Source organism: Cydia pomonella, chromosome 8 (assembly GCF_033807575.1).
Source record: "Cydia pomonella isolate Wapato2018A chromosome 8, ilCydPomo1, whole genome shotgun sequence".
NCBI lineage: Eukaryota > Metazoa > Arthropoda > Insecta > Lepidoptera > Tortricidae > Cydia > Cydia pomonella.
The window spans coordinates 22,835,641-22,855,980 of record NC_084710.1 but is presented as its reverse complement, the minus strand read 5'-3'; the positions used below and the strand labels follow the sequence as shown (position 1 = coordinate 22,855,980).

Here is a 20,340-nt window from a genome sequence, read left to right as displayed (position 1 = left end):
AGATAAAAACCAAAACATTGTCTAGACGTGAGATATTGTATCTCGTTTAATCCCATCTCGTGCGATGTGAATAATTTTATTGTGACCTTTATGTGACTCCAACATAAAAAGAAGGTAGAAAGTATTTGGCAACAACGTTAAATGTCGACTTTATGTTATTTTAAATAATTGGAATTTATTTTAAAAGTGAATTGCATAAAATTAGAGCAACATCTTGACATTTGGTGGATCTTATCTGTTCCATAAGGTTCACATTTACGAATTATCAGTTGCCAAAATTAACCGTACCTGCAGAAAACATCGGGTAAATACTAACTATTCAATTAAAAGTTTCATTTCTCCACTACCTAAAGGTTGTCTGGAAGAGATCGCTATCTAGCGATAAGGCCGCATGTTGTTGACCTCTATCTTCATGTATTACATGTGTTTCCATGTACATTTATTCTGAAGTTCTGCAATAAAGAGTATTGGTATTGTATTGTATTTGTCTAATGAGATGGCCATTCTAATCATCACTGATAAGAGGTGGATCAGTTTTCATTAGGTTATTTCCCTTGTTCAAATAATTAGTTTACTTGCCATTAATGTGGGCGATTATGCCGTTCAAGAGTCGGTTTTTTAGCCACGAGCGGCGCTGCCGCTGAGTCGCTAGAACATAGATGCTGCCCGAATAATCAGTAAATATGAACAATGCCTGATGAATTTAAATAATCATTTGTGCGGTTCTAAATCCTATAAAATTACGTCTTTCGTATAGACTAGCTGTAACTTTAGCACAGATCCACTAAATGCTCACTAAGTGATGGCTTCCATTATACATAACGGTATCGAATTACGTTTTAAGTAAAGAAACTAGGTCGCTTACTATCTTTTTAAAGAAGTATTCATATCATATGACAGAAAACCGTAACTGTCACTAAGCTTCCACTGTGACCAAATCCGCGTATGAATGTATTCCTTAAGCTATTTTCATTTATAACCTTCTTGTCATTAGGATTATAATCCCGTGTCCAAAATTGGACTTTAGATATTTAAATCCTTGTGACTTTCGAGAAGATCGTGACTGTCGAGTTACGATACCGCTAATAGTAAAAGTGCTCAAAATATTTGTGTAACTCGTATACGGTTGTTATCTGTCGTTAGCGCCTATTATTGATGAGAATGATCTATATGTCAATTCCAAATAAATGTCAGTTTCGGGAAACCGGTTTACGTGTTGAAAATCCCCGTTTGTTTTTCCTATTAAAAACGGTCAAGTTTACTTTGTTTATCCCATTTGTAAGTTTTGCATCACACTTTACTGACCAATGATAGACCATAAAGCGTTGCAATAAGGTTTAAGAAATGTCAGTAAATGCCGACATTGGTATGTGCAGTTGGCGTAAGCAAAATACATTCTGGAAAAAATGTCGCTCTGTCTACAACAGAAATGGAATATACCGCTTAGTACATTAAATGCGTTATTATTTGTTTTAGCGGTATTTTTGTATGTATGTAAGAATGTATGTGTTTTCTGCTCAGTGGATTTTTTTATAATAAATAATCGATTGCAGCATTCTATTGGTTTAAAGGAAATAGCGAATGGTCTACCCGTGCTAAGAGCTGCAACGATTTTATAGCATTTTCAAAGAAGTATGTACTAAAGTACCTAGCTTGTGACGTAATTGAAACAACCAGCAAAAATCACTACGTCCTTGTTTTGGCACGTCCGTTACAATGCGTACTGATAACATGCGTTGTTAACTGTAGATATGTGTTTATGCAATAATATTGCACATCGTAGCGCGCAGAAATTCCCTGTATTTCGCGTTCAACATGGATCAAACGAATACGAGCAGGTGCTCAAAATATTGCAAAAAAAATATCTATTGCAAAATATTATTGGGTGCAAAGGTTTGCTGCCCTCCTGACGTAAAGGGCAATAACTAATTCTGAAATCTCTTTCGATTGTGTGATGAGAACTTAAGAGATATTTTAAAATGAGTTGCAGTTTACGGCAGGGGGGCAGTTTATAGATACCGATTTGACCCCGCGCGATTGTTCAGCGTAATTGTTTTGAAGAAAAAATACACAATTTAATAGCACAAATAATTAACGTGTCGGTTTTTAAGAAAGACATTTTCCGGTGACTATATAAGGTATTCGTTATTAAAGAGGAGAGGGAGACTTAAAACAACGTTCTTAACTGACCCTCTGTGAGCCTTATGCCTTGCAATAAGAATAACAAAATTATCAGTTGAACGTCGAAAAATAAATTATAGCAAAAGAAGTTACGCATAATGTTGGGAAAAAGAGTCCAATACAAAATATAGATAGAACCGGTTGGTACGATGATGGAATGATGTAAAAATGACTACCAATTTTGTCTTGTATTTTCCTTATCCTTAATGAGTTAGTAATAGCCAGAAAAACCGAAGGAAAGACAGCAAAAAACCACCTAAAGGTTACTTGAAATAATTAACCGTGGTTGTGTTTTCATAAAATACGTTTAAATTTTAAATATGTTATTGGAACCAATACCGAAAATATTACTGGAATGTTTGGTGTTCAATTGATATGAAGCCGTATAAGCTGACGACACCGGCTCGAATCCGGCCTCCGCCACTGTTCGGTTTAGCCACTTTTTTCTTTATTCAAGTTCAAGTTTAGGTGTCAAGAAATTTGATCTAGAACATTGATTTGTTACTGATATGGAAGGTAGAGGCAAGGAATAGAATCTCCACAGGCAGAACTGTTGCAAAAGTGTCTAGCTGGCAGCTATAAATAATAGTTCTAAATCTCTCCAGAGTAGCGCTAGAGTAGCTAAGAACCTAGGCGTTATTGACGGAGTGAAGTGCGCTGTCAATTATTAGATGTTTTTCTCAAGTATTCTAGGTATTGTAGCGCCACCTATTTATGGTTTTTTTTTGGACACTTTTTGGTATATGGAGATTCTGAGACGACGAACCTTCCATAGTTACTGAGACGAGATATGACGTGACACTGACACAAATCAAATTCCTGCTGAATGCTATACGTTATTACGTAAACAGTTATTTCAGAGGCAGTTCATAAAAAAACCGTTGTAAAATACATTTATTCTTATTATCAGATTCTATAATTTCGGTATCTAATTTATTTTCCGTATTAGCTCTTATCAGTTACCTTTACTGTTAGTTTTTTTAAAACCAAACGGCCTTTTACCAATATATCTTACAAAAATAAACTAAACATATATGCCTAAAGCTTCCTAAGTTACTAAGGAAACTATTACAAAGAATAAGAAGATTTAAATAATTATAAGGTAAGGTGAGGTAAGGTAAGACAAACATAGTTTATTTTGCTCGGTGCAAGACAAATAGTATGTAATTCCATACAAGTGTTTGTCTTGACCTGGTGTCTTACCCCACCTTACCTTAATCTTGATTATTTTGAAATGTCGCGTTAAAAATCGGGTTATTCTACAGTCAGCTTCAAATAGATCGTGAAGGCCAAAGGGGAGAAATATATCGTAAAACTTTGTTACTATATAAATAGACGTATGTTCTGGCATATTTGGCCGCTTTAGCCGTCCCCATCATCTATCTGATGCTAACTACTATTTTGCACATATTCAGGGTGTCTCCCATGATGGGGCTTTGCACGGCTCTACTCGCTATACTAAGCTACTTTTACTATAGGTACCGTACCCCAAAATCGCGAAAAACATTTCGGCTTTTTCATACCTATTGGCTGATCAGATGTCGATGGTTTTTATGGAAAAGCCAAACATTTTTCCGCGATCCCGGGGTTGGTCTCATAGTAAAAGTAGCTCGATTTGTGAGTAGAATCGAGCCCTGCATTTAAAGCCCCATGGTGGGAGACATATACTGTTGAATTAGGTATAGCATTTGTTGAACGAGGTGTGTATTTAATTTTTTCCCAGATCCATATGAAAAAAAAAAAAAATAAATTTGTTGCAATAATGTGTATTCTGAGCTGAGCTATTTTATATTCAATAACTTCAATAAGACATTGTTCTAAAAATTAATACCTATGCCGTGGTTTACCTCAAAAACCACAATATCTTATAACTACTTGAATGAATAACACGAAACTACAATGAGCGGCAGAATTTACATAGCGGTAAAGGTATTCAAAATTATCTGAGCACAATATACAGTTATGTGATCTGTAGTAAGATCGTGTACAGATTATTTTGAACCCACCGTCTGCTACTTTTGATACGAATTTGACTTCGGTGCCATTTTGTACTTGATCACAGTGACAATTAACATGATATCCCTTTGTTGTCACTGAGAAAAATTATGAAGTGGAATAAAAATACAGATTTCTTGATATATCGGAGCGGCCCAGGTGTTCAAAAATAGCTGAACCTGACACTAACGCCATGACAATAGAGGCGTGTTCAGATATTTGTGAGCGCCTCGGCCGCTCCGATATATCTGACGGCAATTGCACGGTCGAGGAAATTGATTTTTAGCAGTTTGCGGTTCCAGTAAGTATGTTAAGAGTTGTCCAATGTAAAGTGAGCCGTAAATTAAACTGCTAAAGAATGAATTTCCTCGATTGTACATGCACAGATATTTTAAATGAAACGTTGTGAATAAGAAGACGTTGCCATGTCGTAGAAGATAATCAACCATTGTTGTAACGCCGTGAGGATATTTTATTGTTTATTGACTGTTTCCGGAAAACTATGGTAAAATAATTGATATAGGGTGCTGTATGGGTAATAACTGTTATCTACAAGATCCAGTGTACGGTCGCCATCAGATATATCGGAGCGGCCGAGGTGGTCAAAAATAACCAAACACGCACTTAACGCCTTGACAATAGAGGCGTGTTCAGATATTTGTGAGCACCTTGGCCGCTCCGATGTATCTGATGGCGACTGTACAAACAGCAACACTCTTAACTGTCCAACGGTGGACCTTATGCCTTTTGTGTTAAGGTCCACCGATGGACAGTTAATAGTGAGGGATGGTACCATCAGCCGTTAAAGTGCATAGCAACTTCATCAATGAATTCATTCATAATTTCTCCGTGCTATTTCGCAGTTTACTGTACTTGAAAAACATTTGAAATACACCTCAAATAATTATGATCTGGGTAGAAACATTCCTAATAACAGAATGTCTTTAATAGTTAAGTGTAAACGTGGGTAAGTGTAGCATGCGGATAAGTGTAGCTGACCTTCATATTCAGGGATAATTTACAATTTATTAATGCTTATTGCAAGATAATACATTTGCTTGCGATTGAAATACATGAACTCGCAATAAATACCAATTAATATGTAAAGAGGCCCCAATGTGAAGGCCAGCCTTACCCCGCAGTCAAACTTATAAATCGCCTACTCTTTATGAAATGTCGAAACATCTGTTTATTTTTATGTATTCAATTAGTCATAATGAATCAATGTCCTTTCGATAAGTTTTTGTTTGAAAATAAAAACTGATTTTTATGGCATTTGACCTTGAATAACTATCGCGCACGCGATCTATGTGTCGATTTTAAACCTTACGAACGTGATAACGAAGGTGTGTACGAGTTGTCAGCTTCCTATCTCTCATTCCGAGGTGAAAATCTTAATTTTAGGTGTATTTCCGTAACTATAATTTCATAGCCGACGTGAAACTTTTTTTCTACAAGATCAATGCGTTTGTATTGTACATATATATACTAATAGCAGGTCGGTCGAGCAGAAGGAAATGAAGGAATGAAGCTCTTCCTTTTTGTCTGAGGCTGAGCGAAGTACGTACGAGAGTACTTGCCCAATAACGTTCTCCCATGCAATCAATATCATATGCCGGTCTTCTCCACATTGACCTTAGGACGGTCAATCAAATCGCGGTCGTAAATATCCAGACACATTCCAGCCATCCCACACTTATATTTTTGTTGGCACCGTGCCAAGGTGAACACTATCTAACGATTCTAACGTCTGGTGATATTACTGCTTCTTATTGGCTGTAGACACAGACCTATGTACCTAGAACAAGACAGTGCGATCACCTATTGCTGAACAAAATTGACTATTATCACCAAGCAAGACAGTCGATCGTGGGAGACTAGAGAAAACGGCAGAGACGACCAAACTAGGGAAACTTCCTGCCTTGCACATAGCTCAACTGTGGAATGAACCGCTTGCGGTATTTCCGGACCGTTACGACTTTCAAATCTTCAAGAAAAGAGCGTAAACTCATCTTAGAGGCCGGAAATGCAACGTACCCCGATGGTGTTACTTTGCTTACCATCAAGTGATTCGTGTGTGCGTTGTGCGTTTGCCTTCTGTATCATAAAAAATAACTGCTATCTGGCAATAATCGCTTATGTATGTACGGTCACTTCTGAAAATATCGATACAAAAAAGTGCCAAAAATATGTGTACACGACTTTATTGCCCATATATTAAGGTAGTGTATACATATTTTTGACACAATTTCGTACCGATATTTTCAGACGTGACTGCTGACTGTACACGTTATTGGCCTAGGACGGTAGGCCGCCCGATAGGACCAGAGACGGCGGAGTGGTAATGGGACCCTTTATGAAATTGTTTTAAAATGTGCTACGACTAGTCACACATAATAATATACTACCGTCACGGGTGCTACCTACGACCTATGGCACGGGAAAGAGCTACATTTGCTACTCTACGTCCCGTTTACTACTATTGTTCTCTGTACTGCAAGTAACTAGTAAAATTTATAGGGACTCGAAGTTTTTGCGTAAAGTAGTAGCCTAATTCACAATAGTATTTTATACAATCGTGATATAATAGAGAACTTCGCAGTCGAGTACCGTGTTTTGGTAACGAAGCTTGCTGAGTTGCCTAAGTAAGGTACGAGATTGAAAAGCTTGATTGTATCATTATTGTATACAATACCTTTTCTACAAGTCGTCTAAAATAATAGTTATTTTACTATGAAACCTAAATAATTAATGAAAATTGGTAAGTATCTCAGTAGACAAAAATGTAGGAATGCGGCGGCACGTGATTGACCAAATTTTTTATAGTTGACTACATCGTGTCGAAAAGAATCTTATAGTTGAGTTGGGATACATGAAAAGTACGTAATTATAGTTTGTTATACGAAATTTTAATTCAAGCATTACTGTCGACGTGTAGAAATAAGTGTTTTTATAAATCTAACAGTGATGTTGTGCGTATTATATTATCAATATTTGCTTTATGATGCCTTTCCTTTTGACAAGACAAATAATAGCGTAAATGTCATACTGTTATGTAATGTTACGCATTGTTTCATAATTTATACGCACTACTAGAATAGACTCAGAAATATAACCGTAAACGGAACTTAACCGTATATAATTAGAAACTATTGTTATTACCGTAATAAATAAAGTTGGCCTAGACTTTGAATAAAATTAATTTATATAACGCAATGTTTTAGTGACATCGTTAAACAATAAAATCTAAAAATGCGGCACTTGCATGCTTCCCGAAACCCGCGCTCACCCCGATAATTCGCGCGTAGTAAAGGACCATGGGCAACTTTGTATGGAGCCTGGACCCAACGCCAACAGAAATGAGAGTAAGGTCATTAGATAGGTATTTCTATGCACTTCATTTTGTTCTATGGGCACCAAGCGGAATTCCATTGCAGAACTGAGATATTGGTATTTTAGCCAAAATGTCGTCACCCTTATTACCTAGGCAATAGAGTCCAAGTAAGTAAATTAATTACTGCAGGGTAGATGTTCGCGCACCGCCGGGCGAGCACACTGAATGATTTGCCGCGCTGGCCCGGCGGTGGACTATATTGCCTAGGTAATAAGGGTGACGACATTTTGACTAAAATACCAATATCTCAGTTCTGCAATGGAATTCCGCTTGGTGCCCATAGAACAAAATGAAGTACATAGAAATACCTATCTAATGACCTTACTCTCAACTCTGTTGGTATTGGGGCCATTTTGACGCATAGTCCTTTGCATTTGCACTAGCTTATTCTATCAGGTCGTATTCGGCAAAACGGGTTTTACCGTTTAAAACGTAAAAAACCAAGAATCAATTGAATATTCACAACTACAGTATTGAAGTGTGTATTTAGACTAATCTACATGGAAATTTTCGACGCTTGAACCGGTCCCATTTGCCTGTGCAATGAAAATATTTGTTTAAATAGAGGCATTTTTGATACGATTTTCTCTGCTATGTAAAAGTTAATAACCAATTGTGTAATGGCAACTACAGAAATTAATTCGATGCTAGGAATAACCAGTTCTCCAAACAATACTTTCCTGTAGGGCTAAGATGGTCGGCTCTTAATCATTTGTCACCATGCCTGTCACGTTCTAAAAAGTATGTAAGTGCGAAAGTGACGCATGACATGACAGGTGGTAAAAATGCGACCATGATACCGCTGCTGAGTTTTGTAATTGCTGAGATAAATCAAGATACATGACGCCAAAATTTACAATGCGTCGTCTAAGATCCGTTGTAGAACTTTAATAACACAATATTTGTCCAGTCCATTGAATCCTTTCTCCCAACATGCGTAAACCAAGTGATCTAACCAAGACATAGTCTTAATAATAGCACTGTTTATCAGTTATCTACCTCAGAAGCAAACTGAACTAAGCCCCCACTTTTATACGCTATTATCACTATAGACTCATAAGTTAGAATCGTATGAACATTTACGATGTCTGGTCCTTTTAGTGCAGAGTTTGATAACACGCGTAATTTCACACCAATGCAGTGATTCACTAGATCAGGTGTGAATCGCTGTATGAAGCGTTAATAGTCCACAGTGTTCACACCAGCAACTTAATTGGCCAGTGACATGCTTTATGCCTTTACAATAAGGTTTAAAATCAGTTGTATCGACAATGGCACTAACGGAATTCTCAATTGACCTTCGGTGAACCTTATACCTTTGCAATATGGTTCACTAAGTTCCAGCTAAATGTGCTAACGATACATGTATACTGCTCATCGTACCATCATCCACACTGTTAACAATTCGTAAACCTTATCGTAAAGACATAGGGTCCACCGTTGATAAATTAAGAATTCTGCAGAAATGTCGCCCAGTTTGGGTAGTGAAAATTGATTTAAACAACGATGGCTATATAAGCTTCCATGAAGGTTGTGGTTAGTCCATAGTTTCCATTATAGATTTGTCAATGTGAATACGAATATTTGTAGAACTAACATTATGAATAAATAGGAGGAATAGAAGTCCGCTAAGGACACCAATGTAGTATAGTACCTAATCTAGACCATTGTCTATGTGTTCTGTAAACTGCCACCATGTCTAACAGAGGCTGACTAGAAAACGTTGTCAATTGTTAGGTCAGTGTCAGTATGTTAGGCATACAGACATCTTTTTTTTTTTATCAAAAAAAGTTGGTACAATATACATTTATAGGCATATGTTTGGATAATCACTGTTTAGAAAGCCTGGAGTTTACGTTGGGTTGTTGCAGTAGCAAATAATTAATCAAAGTAAATATAAGAATAAATTTCAGTGTCGTATGTTATCTTGTACGTATACAATGGAAAAATTTCACTAAGGATTTAGATCACGATTCCATAGACACGGAAGTCAGAGCTATAATTTTGCTGGAAATTTAGGCTCAGGGCGATTTTGTCTAGTTTTATTACCTTTTTAAGTTGTCATTGCCATATGGTGCACTGTCCTACTTCGTCGACATTCCTATGTGCTCACCTTAACTCTTTGACACGGACAAGATAAGATATTGACGATATAAAAATGGTGACTAAATAGGAAGATGACTATTCAGGAATCCGCCACATGCTTCGTCAGAACACAAATGTAATCCGCACAAGCATCGTCACAAACTTATTGTACCTTAACACTAAAACCAATCAAGGGAGGCTAGAGCTCTGTTCACTATGGTGATGGCATCCAAAGACGAAAATAATGATCTGTTTAGGTTTCAAATGTTTTAGTGTAAGAACACTTCTCGATGTGTACTACTGAGCGGCATCGTCTTTTAGACTAAGCTCGTTAAATAAACATATAAAAAAAAAAAACACTAAAACAACTTATAAATTCCGCAACAAGCTTCGTCAAACACACCTATAATCTAACGCTCATCCCCACTCTGCAACAAGCCCTGCCCAAAAGTTCCTATTATGCCGGCAGCATTCCCCCGCTGTATGGCGATGGAAACCTGTTGGACCAGCCAAGACCCAGAGCGGGGATCATTTAGGAATTGTATACTGATGACATGGCACTGTGGACGATTTAACCTTTCCGAGCCCCCGTAAACTATTTTTGTCGTTGTCTCCCAAGGCCCAAATATGTGCCTGGACCCTGTTTCCCGAGCACTGCGCGATGGCCGAACTCCGTATTTCCGACGAGTTTTTGACACTTAAGAAGGCGACGAAATAGGATTGTGGCCGAATTCGTTCTGAGCTGAAATATAATGTAAAGTTCTAGTCTAGTGTAACTCAGGAACAATGACAACGGGTTGTTTTGTTCGATTCCCATACAAAGAGACATACACATAGAACAACCCATTTCAAGTGCTGTTAATTTTTACCCACGACGGAACGGAGACGGTATATGCGTTTGGGGTGAGAGGATGTTTGTGCAAACCAATGTTGCCATTTTTCTTAAAAACTACTAGTCCGATTTTGATGCGGTTTTCAGTGATGGGTTCGGGTTTGATTGGTGCATGTTCTTAGATAGGTGTTACGGTGACAACTCACCAGCGGGCGCTGCAGTAAACATTTATTTGTGCATCCTTTTTCAACTATGTTTTAACCGTCTTGGGTTTTTTCAAAATTTTTAATTTTGTTTTTATAATGTAAATTATATAAAATGAGGTAATGTGATTTTGAACCAGTAACTGGCAACGTCTTCTTTTTGTACAAAAATATGAAACACCCTTTAAATGTTTTAAAACAAATGTTCAGTTTTAAAGGGTGTTTTGGTGACATTAACTGAGCTCGACCACATTAAGTTTTCATGCCAAATGCTATGTTAAGTTTGGCGGTCTCATGGGATATGCAAATATGTAGAAATGCATCGTCAATGTAAACTTAGCGCGGTCGACGTCTAGTATGTATGTTATATATATATAATTAAATTTTACTTACAATAAACATCTTTAAACACTCTGTTATTATGGTATTGTATAAATATTTATCAAAATATAGCATCATGTCATATTAGCATGGTCCAAAAGTTTTTTTTAATCGTAGAAATAACAAGAAATTATCAAATATATGTTATGGCTCCTGAAAAGATTTTAAGACAAACTTTACCATACTAGACAATGTATTCAGACCTTTCATACTTTTTGAAAATCTCTAATATTTCTTGGTTATGTCTTTGTTTGCATTATTCATTAATTTGACATGTATTCCAGTCAAGCAGTTAATAATATATATAAGAAGTTAACGCCTGACTTTAACCCACCAAAAAATTTATATACACTCCTGGAACTTCGGGCTTGTGCACAAATCACCCGCAGTTATTTCGGCTACTTTTTGACCCCCTCCCCTTGGTGATATTTGGTGAGGTTCTTGGCTACGTGATTTGTGCACGAGCCCTTACCTGCAAAGCAAAAGAAGACCTTGATTAACGATATGTATACTTGACCTTGACTATTTGGGCAGATATTCATTAATGGTTAAAAGGGCATCACCCTGCAAAGGAGCCAAAATATATTATTTATAGATAAATTTGTCAGAAGTTTGCTCTGCATTCAATCTCCAATCGGTATATAAGCTTCAATTACAAAACCAGTTCGATATTCTAACCTGATTTCTGTATAGCTTCGTCGCTGGCGTGATCCTCCGTGAACGCATACCAGCATTCGAGCGTATGCTGTGGCGCGCGTGCCGCGGCAATGTCTTTCTGCGACAGGCTGAGATTGACTCGCCTCTAGAGGACCCGTCTTCCGTAAGTTTGATACATTTACATAGCGTTCAGGCCACAGAGTTCCCTTATACTCTGCATTCCAAACAGGTCACAGGACAAGATGATGTTATAGCGCGAACTCAGAGATTTAAATAATGGAATTGTTTAACTAGACCCCTAAAAATATTGGTAAGGAATACAATATTAGCACGCCTCCCTAACCAACTTCTCGAATGAACTACATCGTCTGTTTATTTTTGATATATTTTAGATGTAGCCACAAAACGTATGCTTCTTCCTGTTTTCCATTAGATTATTTTTTCTGACACGTCTACAGGATTTCGGTATTCGTTCTTCAATTAATTAGTCTCTCAACAAATATTATTTCCTACATTTCTTACCATCTTCTCCACAGTCTGACCAGGTGTACAAGTCGGTCTTCATCATCTTCTTCCAAGGTGACCAGCTGAAGACACGTGTCAAGAAAATCTGCGAGGGCTTCCGCGCCACGCTCTACCCGTGCCCCGAAGCACCCGCGGACCGACGTGAAATGGCCATGGGCGTTATGACACGGATTGAGGATCTTAACACGGTAATAACTTAGACACTCTTAAAAATTGGGGGATAATTACTTCTAGGACACACGCCACGCCGCCCGGCCGGTCCACCTATATCGATGGGCGGAAGTGGTGGACACGGATCTGCGCGAGCTCCAGGTTGAAGACTGGCGAGGAACTGCACAGGACCGGGACCAGTAGCGAGCAGTCGTGTTGGAGGCCAAGACACACTTTGGGTCGCTGCGCCAGAGGAGTACCTAAGTAAGTAATCTAGGAACTTCCAAAGTGAACAGTGACTTCCAGTGTCATTTAAGTGGTAACTCCATCTTTGACAACTGATTAGTGGAAGTCAAGAAAATCTGCGATGACTTCCGCAGCACACTCTACCCAAGCCCCGAAGAACCCGGCCCATGCCCCGAAGAACCCGGCGCCGCGAGGGATACGGCCATGGGCGTCATGACCAGGATTGAGAATCTTAATACATCACAAATCGAAAACAACTACACACCGCTTTGAAAAAATTTGTGTCATCATTACAGGTTGGATTTTGTATGTAGTGAGTGAGAAGTGTGACTGTGTGCACGTTTCCCCCGGCAAAAAATGGCAGATCAATTTGTACGGTAAGATATCGCTTGGGCTCCTCCCTTCCGACGTGTCGGAAGCCGGTGTTGCTCGAAGACACACCGCGATCTCACACCGGATTGTGATGTGAGTAGGATGCGCTTCGAGTGATATCAAAATGAGATGAGATTCGAACAGGCTTCTTGGTTAAATGATCCACTAATCCACATGAATCTAGTTTTATTTCGTGTGGATTGGGCATGAGTGGTGGGGGGACTGACAGAACGGGATAGTCTCATGTATCTTTCAGTAGAAGTAGCAGAGAAAGCGTTATTATTGTTTGTCTGTGTCACAGTTACTTTTTTTATTCCACACCCTAAATTTTAGTATGATTTAGGGTGGGCAACATATAACCCGACCAAATTATATAGGTTGTGTTTGGTATGTTGTCAGGAATGTTAAAACGTGTTTTTAATTTTGTCGCGTATGTTCTGTCGCTCACGGGCGCACGCGGTATAGCACATCGATGCGATACTACCATCTATGCTAATCCAAGTATCTTTAAACTTACGGTATATATGGCTTCGGTCTCTTCACAACTAACATCAAAAGCGATAATATACCTCATACATTATTAAAATACTGCTTGTAGCGTATTGGGGTCAAATCATTATATCACAGCGTAGACAAATTACATTCGACGTACGAGTAAATGGCCTCGAGTGTTATCGCCGTTAAAAAGGTACGGCTTTGACACCATTGTCATATAAAACAAGTAGCCGTTACTGCAGGATAATGGAGTCGGCCCTAAGCTATGTCATATATTACGTTCTGAACATTATAAACAGGGCCCGTACTTTTCATGCCGTTGACGCAAAAATGACGTAATTTAACATACAGGTAGTTACTACAAATTTAGATAACTTACTTATTGATGGGTATCATAATAAATACTTGTTACGTGAATAAAAGCTTGTTACGCTGTTAAAAACCAAAAATATGTATTATTTCATAAATTAATAATCTATTATTTATTTGTGTGACAATAAAATGAAAGTCAGTTAGACGCTTCTGTACTGATTGTCAAGTATAATGTATCAGTTACCTAAAGAGGTTGACAAATGATTAATTATTACGAAAATACTAATTGGAATCATACTCTATGTAGCGTGACGTCATTTTTCTGTCAACGGCATGAAATGTACGGGTTCTGATTATAAACTTAAACATAAGTTTTATGGATTTTCAACAATAAATCTGTAAATATAGGTTTAACCCAAGTCGCTCTGAAAAAATTTTTGCACAATCACACATTTTTTTTTAATACTACGTCGGTGGCAAACAAGCACACGGCCCGCCTGATGGTAAGCAGTCTCCGTTGCCTATGTACGCCTGCAACTCCAGAGGAGTCACATGCGCGTTGCCGACCCTAAACCCGCCCCCCCCTCGATGAGCTCTGGGTCTACGTCTATTTATATCATGCATAATTATCCATATATTTAACGTATTAATGAAAATCTTTCATCTTTATTGGTCGTGTCGTTGGCATATTCACAACACGTGCTTCTGATAGTGAACTTTGAACCACAAGTCGCAACCCATAATTTCTGTAGTGGCTCAACTTATACAAATACTTATTTCTACCCTTCAGGTCCTCGGCCAAACGCAAGACCACCGTCACCGCGTGCTCGTCGCCGCCGCCAAGAACATCAAGAACTGGTTCGTGAAAGTCCGCAAGATCAAGGCCATCTACCACACGCTGAACCTGTTCAACCTGGATGTGACGCAGAAGTGTCTTATTGCTGAATGCTGGGTGCCGGCTCTTGACTTGGAGACCATCCAGCTGGCGTTGAGGAGAGGAACGGTAAGATTTCCCACCATAAGTTTAAGCATCAAGAAGGAAGGAAGATTAAGGTCATTTGCCACACGCTGAACCTGTTCAACCTGGATGTCACTCAGAAGGGTCTTATTACTGAATGCTGGGTGCCGGCCTTTGACCTGGAGACCATCCAGCTGGCGTTGAGGAGAGGAACGGTAAGATTTTCCACCATAAGTTTAAGCATCAAGAAGGAAGGAAGATCAAGGCTATCTACCACACGATGAACCTCTTCAACCTGGGTGTCACTCAGAAGTGTCTTATTGCTGAATGCTGGGTGCCAGTCCTTGACCTGGAGACCATCCAGCTGGTTTTGAGGAGAGAAACGGTAAGATTTTCCACCATACGCTTAAGCATCAAGAAGGAAGGAAGATCAAGGCCATCTACCACACCCAATTATTAATTAATTCATTTCTACTTTGCCTGTCCCTTTTCCCAGTTTATCTGGGGTCGTCTCCTTGTATGTCTGCGCCAGAGTGCTCTGTTCTGGCTTGTCTGCATACTCAGGTTCTCTTTCTGGATCTCTTTTTGCATATCCGACCACCAGGTGTCGGGTGGTCTTCCCCTTCCTCGGGATTGGTTGGGTATATTTAGGGCCTTTTTTACAGAATCGTCATCATCACGTCTCATCACGGCTTTCCCTTAATTTTTCAAAAATGGGTGCTACCTTAAACGATCCCCTGATAAATTCATTTTTGACCTTATCCAGTCGAGTCACCCCTCCCACTCCACTCCACTCCTCAATTATTAATTAATTTATCAAATTAAATATTTTTTTAACATAAACAATAAAGTTAGTGTTTTAAAAGTAAAACTCATTTATACCTACTTGGTTGGTATGAATTAGTGACACAATAAAAAAAAGCCATATAAGTTTTTTTTATCCATTACTCTCGCGGGAACAATATAGGCCTTTGTCCTTAGTACACCTGCATGTAATCTTTAATCGTCTCATTTGTTCACCAGGAACGCTCCGGCAGCTCGGTGCCGCCCATCCTGAACCGGATGGAGACGCTGGAGGACCCGCCCACGTACAACCGCACCAACAAGTTCACGTCCGCCTTCCAGAACCTCATCTACGCGTACGGTGTCGCCACCTACCGAGAGGTCAACCCTGGTATGTTCTTCTTTTGGACCCTCCTCAATAGAAGGTTGAACTACATCATGATTTTTATTTTACTACACGAGGGAGTGATCTTAAACTGAATCATGACTAGACTTAAATCGACCGGGATATGAACCGTGTTTACCTTTTATATTGTTTTCCTACTCCTCTACTGTTATCTGTCATTTATACATTCATTAACACGAATATAAGAACATACATAAAAGGTTTCAAGAAAAGTCTATATTGTCTATTCCTCATAAAAGCTCTTGTGCTTTTATAAGCTATAATGTTACTGCGATTAATGGCTACCAACCTAACAAAATCAAAACCAATACAGTTTCAAACTAAGTGCATTGCTGCCAACTTACAAAATATTAATTTGGTTGCATAGTAGAAACAATTGCTTCATAAGTCAGAAACACGCATGTGACACCCGTAATATAGCAACACCCATAGACTACGAAGACTGCTTAGCGTTGCTTTGTTAGTCTCCATGGGCTACTGTGGCCAAAATCGAGAAAAAAACTGTCCAAAAATTTAATTTAGCAAAGAGCAAGTACCAGGGTCTCATGAGTTACGAGAAGAATGTTTTGAATGATTCACGGTTAGTTTAACTAGACTTAAATGTGAGTGTAGTGTGCTTGGATAGACCAACAAGTGTGGACGCGACCAGTGGTAACGTTGAAAGCGAACGCAGCCGACGCGCACGAATGAGGGTAGACCGAGCGCTCGTGGCGTATTGTATTCAGGCGATTTTCCGCAACTCGACGACTTGCGCCTATTTTGCGTGATATGTTGGGGGTGGGCTAGTCCTGCCAGCCCAGCTCCTCGGGGAATCCTATCAAACCTTTGATGTTGAGTAGGACCTCGGGGAGGTCTCTCGGAGATCCGAGATCTTTAGCCCTGTATGGAGTCACTCCGCTGCATTCCAGCACCACGTGAGAGGCTGTTTCTTCTGTCTCCATGCATCCTCGGCACAGGGGACTGTCTGTGACACCTGTTGTGAAAAGATGTTTGTTAAATAGTCCATGACCTGTTATGACACTGGTTACCATACTCAGTCGGACCTTCCCTAGTTGCAGGAGCGCCCTTGTGAGTTTTCCGTTGATGCCAGGCATGGCTTCTTTTGCCTGTCTGCATCCAGTCTGGTTCAGCCAGTGTTCTGTGTGTAGTTTCCCTGTACGTGCCAGCAGCTCGTGGCGTATTCCTACTAGTTTTAATAAATCCATTTCCAATAATCATGTCCATAAGAAGCAGAATGCATGGTAGTCCCAACAGCATACTAAGTATGGTAGCAGATAGGCCAGACAGTATTTTGCAAAGACATTGGATGTCCGCATTAATATACCCCCATTGTGAGGGATGGTTATTATTTCTTCTTCTTCTACTTCCTCGCGTTGTTCCGGCATTTTGCCACGGCTCATGAGAGACTGGGGTCCGCTTGACAACTAATCCCAAGATTTGGCGTAGGCACTAGTTTTTACGAAAGCGACTGCCATCTGACCTTCCAATCCAGAGGGTAAACTAGGCCTTGTTGAGATTAGTCCGGTTTCCTCACGATGTTTTCCTTCACCGAAAAGCGACTGGTAAATATCAAATAATATTTCGGACACAAGTTCCGAAAAACTCATTGTTACGAGCCGGGGTTTGAACCCGCGACCTCCGGATTGCAAGTCGCACGCTCTTACCGCTAGGCCACCAGCGCTTCCCGGGATGGTTATTATTTAAATTAGAATAAATTAATAGTTTAAAAAACACTAGAAAAACATGCTTTTATAGGGAGCGTGCATGAACTGTAGGAGGCAGCACAGGAGCCGTCAGATTTATGGCGCGAGGCGTAAATGTGATGTTTATTGTTCCGATGTAGCCCACAAGATGGCAGAACCTACTATGCACAAGAAAACACGTGATGTGTAAATTTACATGTTTATTGTTCCGATTCAGGCCACAAGATGGCAGACCCTCCAACGCGCACGGTCCCTATAAATGCACGTAATATAATAGGTTTGTTATAACCTTGAAACCTGATCGTGTTCAAAGTCCATTACGTGATCTTTCTCACAAGTGCAGAAACGACTATGATACGATATTCCATCATGGAATGCCAGTGCCTATCTTCCGGCTTCATCATCAGACCTTGAAACCTAATCGTGGTCAAAGTTCATTACAAGACTTTTCTAACAAATCCAAACACAGCTATGATACGATGTTCCATCATGAAGTTCCAGTTCATATCTTCCGGCTCCATCATGAGATCAGTTCGACAGTACCATATTATTGTGTTGTCATCAGAACTACATACAGCTGCCAATTTTCATGACGACTGTCCTTGGAAGATGGTTAAAATAGTTACCTTAGATTCCATTACACAGTTAGTTACACACAGGTCGACCTAATAAAAGTGTGTTATAAAATATAAAATTTAGTAATAGTTTTTTTTGTACAAATACATCTTGTGTCATAATCATCATGTAATCTTGCTTACAAATGTGGACCACTGCGTTTTTATATATATATATATATATATATATATATACTACGTCGGTGGCAAACAAGCATACGGCCTGCCTGATGGTAAGCCGTCTCCGTAGTCTATGTACACCTGCAACTCCAGAGGAGTTACATGCGCGATGCCGACCCTAACCCCACCCCCCTCGTTGAGCTCTGGCAACCTTACTCACCGGCAGGAACACAACACTATGAGTAGGGTCAAGTGTTATTTGGCTGCGGTTTTCTGCAAGGTGGAGGTACTTCCCCAGTTGGGCTCTGCTCTAGATCTGGAATGACATCTGCTGTGCTGTGCCCTACCACACAAGGCGAGATGACATTCACATTGCCCATACCTCTCTTTTGGACGTAGTTTAAGGACATACCCGGGTCCGGGTGTCTGAATAAAGAAAGAATGAATGATTATTTGTCTCCAGCCCCATACACCATCATCACGTTCCCGTTCCTGTTCGCCGTCATGTTCGGCGACCTGGGCCACGGCGCGCTCATGGCCGCCTTCGGCTTCTGGATGTGCTACAAGGAGAAACCGCTGCAGGCCAAGAAGATCGACAGCGAGGTTGGTTTCTTTCAATATTCATCATCATCATCTCAGCCATAAGACGTCCACTGCTGAACATAGGCCTCCCCCTTGGACCTCCACATGTACCGGTTGGAAGCGACCCACATCCAGCGTCTTCCGGCGACCTTAATAAGGTCGTCCGTCCATCTTGTGGATGGTCGTCCTACGCTGCGCTTGCTAGTCCGTGGTCTCCACTCGAGCACTTTTCGACCCCATCGGTCATCTTCTCTGCGTGGACGAGAACAATATATTATTAACAGATATATTCTACTTATAATTACGCATATCACCCAAGGCCAAAATTATGGAAACGAGGTTGAACTGTTTCATATCTCATCTAAATATAATGATAAATATAGAACTTAATTGTTTATTTATAACCTAAAACTTAAGAGCCCATCAACGTGCTCACTAGCGCCACTGGAAAATAATTGTGAGTGTTTAAATTTAACGATAGATATTTAAAAAAAGGGGGTCGCTAAGTACTGTATTTTGTATTTAAGTACCTTTTGAATACATTAAACTAGTTTTTATGTTGCTCGATTCGTCGATCTACGAACTCAAAACAAAAACGGCCGTTTTAACTTTGAACGCCTAGATTGACGAATCCAGCAACGTAAAAACTATTATGATGTATTCAAAAGGTACTTAAAAACAACATACAGTACGTAGCGGCCTCCTTTTTTAAATACCTATCGTTAAATTTAAATAATCATAATTATATGGCAGTGGCGCTAGTGAGCACGTTGATGGGCTCTTAAATCAGGCAACCCCATAACATTGAAAATACTCGCTTTTAATTTATTTTTTATTATTATAAAAAAAAACTCGTTAAATATCAAAACCTCCTAAAATATTGTTAAATAGATGAAAAATAAGTTACATAATTATACCATTTTAATTGCCTTAAGTACAAAATGTTTAACTGGCAACTATCGTAGCCAGAATTTGAGTTATTAACTTTTAAAATGTTCTATTATTACTTTTACCATTTTGTTTTTTATTTGTCAATGAGTAGTATAAATTGCATCGCTTAAAAAGCGGCCAAGTGCGAGTCGGACTCGCCCATGAAGGGTTCCGTACCATTTATGACGTATTAAAAAAACTACTTACTACATCTCGTTCAAACCAATTTTCGGTGGAAGTTTGCATGGTAATGTATATCATATATTTTTTTAGATTTTTCATTCTGTTATTTTAGAAGTTACAGGGGGGGGGGACACATTTTTTCACTTTGGAAGTGTCTCTCGCGCAAACTATTCAGTTTAGAAAAAAATGATATTAGGAACCTCAATATCATTTTTGAAGACCTATCCATAGAT

General features: G+C 39.3%; 1 protein-coding gene across 3 annotated transcripts in view; it reads left to right on the top strand.

The window, feature by feature from the left end:
• Positions 1-20,340, top strand: part of LOC133520858 (V-type proton ATPase 116 kDa subunit a 1-like) — a 78,558-nt gene that overhangs the window by 27,657 nt on the left and 30,561 nt on the right. For all 3 annotated transcript variants that reach the window (XM_061855548.1, XM_061855549.1, XM_061855546.1), the window contains 5 exons: positions 11,765-11,891; positions 12,265-12,441; positions 14,619-14,831; positions 15,810-15,960; positions 18,876-19,015. In XM_061855548.1, the coding sequence (XP_061711532.1) occupies positions 11,765-11,891; positions 12,265-12,441; positions 14,619-14,831; positions 15,810-15,960; positions 18,876-19,015 (808 nt within the window). The remainder of the gene's footprint in view (positions 1-11,764; positions 11,892-12,264; positions 12,442-14,618; positions 14,832-15,809; positions 15,961-18,875; positions 19,016-20,340) is intronic.